A 5,000-nucleotide genomic window follows, 5' to 3' on the forward strand; every position below is an offset into this window, starting at 1 on the left:
GTTAAATACACTCCATGATACAGATTGATGTTATAGTGGCCTTATATATTGTTTTATAGTACAAAATCATAACACTTACAGCATTCATTATGAAAAAAGGCCCCCCTCTTTACTATGCAAAAGTATCCTCAAAAAGAATCCCATCTCAAAAAAAGAACATCAAAAGTTTGCAAAAAAAAAAAGAAGCCTAGGGCTTCAATTTGAGGTTTTACAGTACTATGCTAGTAAGCATGACTTGCTCATTCATTAAATACATTCATTGAACACATTCCATATAATAAGCTATCCACTACATAATCTTGCATAAGTGAAAGAAATGAGGTCCATTACATAATGACAAGTTGTTACATGCACCTAGAAGACTGATTGTATAGAACCTTGTATTTCAACCCTCTAGCCCAAACATCTTTGAGGTTAAGTGCTAGTTAATCCCAGTTAAGCCAACTGAGATATGTGATGCTCTAAATCACTTATGAAAAAATCACAAATACAAACATAACATATAAAGAGCAAACAGTGTATAGAAAAAAAGTTATGAATAAACGTTTTAGAATAAAATTCATACATATTTAATTTAATTTGCATAAAACATACTTGGCCTTGTGATGATTGGCTAGCACAATTTTTCCTATAGCAGGCTAATATCTGTGCCGTTCGATTGACTAATCCATCTCGGATTGCTTTGGGATTGGAAGCCAATGATGCTGTCATTGCTATAAATAGAGAAAAAACAATATTGTCAAGATAGTAAGTAATGAAAAAAAAGAAACTCATAAGGCCAAATAAAAAAAAAATACTAGTTTCTCATCCCCTCGCGAATTCATCTTCTCTGCCTCACCATCAGTAAAATTCCTCTCTTCATCTTTCATGGTTGGGCATACATATGGGATAAATTATGTCTAGTGCTTCTTTTAGTTACTTTTAGTGTGTCTACTTGGTACAAGTGAGAAAGTAGTAGCTGTTTCCCCTCAACCACCTCGGATTTGCCATCACAGGAGTTAAAAAAAAAAAAAAAGTGCCCTAATTCTTCTTTTTTCAACATATTAGAACGGGAAACTACATTGTTTTTTTACTTGGCCTAATCATAATTTTTTTTTTACTCTATTAGAAATAGCGGTACAGTATATGTTTTCTAATGATATTTCTACATGATGTTTCCATCCACAAAAAAACGTGTCCTCATTCTCTTTTTCTAAAAATATTAGGAAGAAACTATTTTTTTTTTTACTTGGCCTAATCATAAAAGTGAACTTTTGAATATTAAATAAATTAACATACATGCAATACTTCCAATATAGTGATAAAAAGGAGAAATTTAGTAATAATTTAATTCAGAATTCAAGATAAACTATGACACTAAAAAGAATCTGCCATATCTTAACACTCACCATGTTTTGATAGGAAGTTAATGATGCTATCTGTTTCACAGCTGCGATACATATCTGCCATTTGTGTACAACAGTTAAGTGATAAGTTGAGTAATCGAAGCCTACGCTGACCACTGACACTTGTGTATAGCACCTGTCTCTTATACACATCTAGATGTGTATAAGAGACAGTCATAGAGCTGGTCATGATAAAAATATTTTTATTTTTTAGAGGGTGGAGCAGATATAGAATTAAATAAGTTTGTATTCAGTACCTCTGCCAAGGAGGTTATGTATTTACCCTTGTCTGTCTTTTAGCAAGGTTACACAAAATATAATGAATGGATCATCATAAAATTTAGTGCAATGGTACATAATAATATGTGGGAAAAAAATGGAGTGACTGTTCTAGTTGTTATTGTATTCACAGTCCTTGATGAAACAATAAAATATATCCTCAACCATGTTAAATGTTTCTTACCTGTACAAATGCTCCCGTCTCTTCAGACAACTTATCATCATGTTTGATCTCAAATGTAACTGCCTTGTCACAATCAATCGATGCCAACTCAACGTCAACCGTGTTTGACATGAAGAAATTACCATGGAAATCTGTTGCGCGAATACCGGTGCTTGTTCGTACACGCATGACCGCATCAAATGCAATTGGTCGTTTTATGTTACGATTGAGGTCTTGCATGAAACGCTCGCCTTCTGTTGAAGCCTGAGTAAAGCCAACGAAAAATAAATTTGTCTTAGTAAGAGCATAAATATATCAAACTTTCTTTTATAATATTTATATTAAATTATTCTGTTTTTCAATATCTCTATTGTTAAATAATATGGTAGGACTCAATGGTGTATCTAGGAGTATTTACAAGGGGTGCTGATGGGGGCACAAAGGTTAAGTGGGGGATCAATAATTAAGTGAAGGCGTGTTAGCAGTCTTTATAAGGCCACTTAAAACTTCTTCAGCATAATTTTTTGCTCAGCGGTGGTAGAGGATGGGTAAGGGGGAGTTACACAACTTGTAGGTCTTACTTGAAAGTATGTGTATTTATAACACTGTCCTCCAGTGATACTGGACACTTGACCAATGGTTGCAAGGTCTGTGTATGCATTTGGAAATAAAAATAAATCAACACTACAGCCAGCAGCAACACAGTCTTGTCCAAGTTTAGTGTAGAAGCCGGTCTGTGGTGACAGCAACGTCTACAAAGACCAATGAAACAAAAATTAGAAAAATTTTTACAAGGTGGAATGGAGTGAAGTTGGTTGGGGTGAGGGCCGCTATATCTGCAGAAACCATAACCATGCCATTGACAGCCAACCACCACAAAAAAATATCTTTGATTTGATTTCATTTGGAATGCTTTGACAAAACAAGTACATTTTAACATCTTCATTCATCCACAACAATTAACAACTAGATCCATGAGTCAGAAAGCACAAGAAACAAACTTCTTTATCTTACCTTTTCTTTCTCAGTCCCAAGTAACTTTCTATCATCTCTATTTTTCAGTTTTCCGGGGGCATCAGCAATTGGAAGGGATGTGTGGAATATAAACAGCTTTCCTACACAATTGGCCGCCTACAAAAAAGGAAATAAACTGGTAACATTTCAAAAGAAATACATGTAATCCCAATGGAAAAAACAGGTTACATTAAAAAATCAATAGGCAACATCCCCAAAAGAAATTATAGGTAACATCCCCAAAAGAAATTATAGGCAACATCCCCAAAAGAAATTATAGGCAACATCCCCAAAAGAAATTATACTGTAGGTAACATCCCCAAAAGAAATTATAGGTAACACCTGCAAAAGAAATTATAAGTAACACCCCCAAAAGCAATTGTCAAAGGAAAAACATAGCTTTCTTATATAGATTTCAGCATCTTCAACAACTTCCAAGTTTTTCAAATTAAAGCTAGGAATGTTTTGTTCTTTCCAACCAGTTATTCTTCTACTACTGTTAAATCAACAAACCAACAAATACAAAAAAATTGTTCTTTCTGATATGTTCTTTTCGTGGGTAGTCATAGTAACGCCATTAATAATACTAATCATTAATAATTTAATTTATTCTGCCTGTTGATTAAATATCATTATCATTATTATTATTACCAATATTATTAAATTAAATCAACTTGATATAAATTCATAGCAGCAAGTGTAGGAATGCTATACCTTGAGCGCTTCCAATCCTGCTTGGACAACTGGTCCCAACATTGATTCTGTCTCCCTCGTTTCAGCAAACATCTCTGGGATTTGATCAAGCAGACTAAGACAAAGTAAAGTATACAAAATATATCACATTAAACCATATTGCTAATTAGTTACCTTATTACTTATCAAGTAAAAACTTATTACGGTATTAATTAATCGATGATGACGTCATCAGGAGCAAAGACCATTAGTAAAATCGACGTTCGTAAAAAGGACATAACATACAAACATAATGCAGACCCATTGACCTTTTTTTTTTATTGTCAACACTCCGTATAATTCTTGATAATAACAATGAATGGAAAAGGAAAGTATTGCACCTACAGATAGACATGAAGTACGGGACTTCGTTAAGAAAATGAATTATTCATGATACAGTATTATTATTACTCCATTTTGCCAGAAATTATACTATTGGTAAATCATTAATTATATGCATTCAGACCAATTGCTAAAGTTAAAAATTATATTTTGGGAAATTGGTTTTAAAGTCCTGTTTTATATCATAAGTGTACATTAAATTTTTAGTTTTTATAATACTGTATGTAATTAAAATGTTTTTGTATGATATTAAATACTTTGATGCTGTGGCCTCTCCAAATACAAAAAGGTGTACTACAAGATGTGTATGTGTAATTCTTTATGTAGATTCAAACTATTGGTGTTAAATTTAAATAAAGATGTATGTTAGATAGGCCTATATGCTGTTGAAAATTAAATCTGATCATTATAATTCAATTACAGTATAAACAAGCTTCTCTGTGTGCGTGTGTGTGTGGGTAATTTTTTTCCTTCATATCTTCAATTTTTACTGAACATATTTTGGTGCTATACATATCCTTGTTGATGGATATATTGGGTTTAGCATAATAGACCCTCATTTATTAGTCTCAGATCAACGTAGATAACTTTAGAAAAGAAATAACAATATAGTACATGTAATGCACTATATAGTTTTTTGTTGTTTCGCTTTTATTTGAGCATCCATCAGGAATAATATTCCTGATGATGCTTAAATAAAAGCGAAACGTAGAATAAAATGACCTTGTCAACTTTTGGAGTGACATTCATACTATTTGTACTTAAACTCAGTGCACATCCTAATGGTTTTTAGAATAAATAAATATAAGACATTTGTTAATTTGGGACCACAATAAGGTGATCTTTAATTGGAGGGGTTTTTAATAGAGGGAGACCTGTATTAACATACTAAAAATTTGAGAAAGTGTCTGTTTCAATAACGTGAGCATACCTATCAATAACCGCCCTAGAATCAGACACTGTAACCAGGAAGCCATCTAACAGAGGCATAAACACATCATGCACATCTGAGACCACAAGCATCTGCGGCTGAGCGAGGGCAGAATTGATATTATAGAAATGAAGCGTACTGTTATATGTAACAA

At 32.9% G+C, this 5,000-nt stretch overlaps 1 protein-coding gene across 1 annotated transcript in view; it reads right to left on the bottom strand.

Moving 5' to 3' along the window:
- Positions 1–5,000, bottom strand: part of LOC117103037 (protein transport protein Sec24C-like) — a 19,756-nt gene that overhangs the window by 2,551 nt on the left and 12,205 nt on the right. Inside the window, exons 11-17 of the mRNA XM_033243502.1 lie at positions 4,847–5,000; positions 3,556–3,649; positions 2,842–2,958; positions 2,409–2,579; positions 1,849–2,091; positions 1,389–1,527; positions 591–713 (exon numbers count right to left, since the gene is read on the bottom strand). The exon at positions 4,847–5,000 is cut by the window's right edge and continues 38 nt beyond it. Coding sequence (XP_033099393.1) covers positions 591–713; positions 1,389–1,527; positions 1,849–2,091; positions 2,409–2,579; positions 2,842–2,958; positions 3,556–3,649; positions 4,847–5,000 — 1,041 coding nt within the window. The remainder of the gene's footprint in view (positions 1–590; positions 714–1,388; positions 1,528–1,848; positions 2,092–2,408; positions 2,580–2,841; positions 2,959–3,555; positions 3,650–4,846) is intronic.

This window comes from Anneissia japonica, unplaced genomic scaffold (assembly GCF_011630105.1).
Source record: "Anneissia japonica isolate Jap-2015-1 unplaced genomic scaffold, ASM1163010v1 scaffold287623_len557403_cov176, whole genome shotgun sequence".
NCBI lineage: Eukaryota > Metazoa > Echinodermata > Crinoidea > Comatulida > Comatulidae > Anneissia > Anneissia japonica.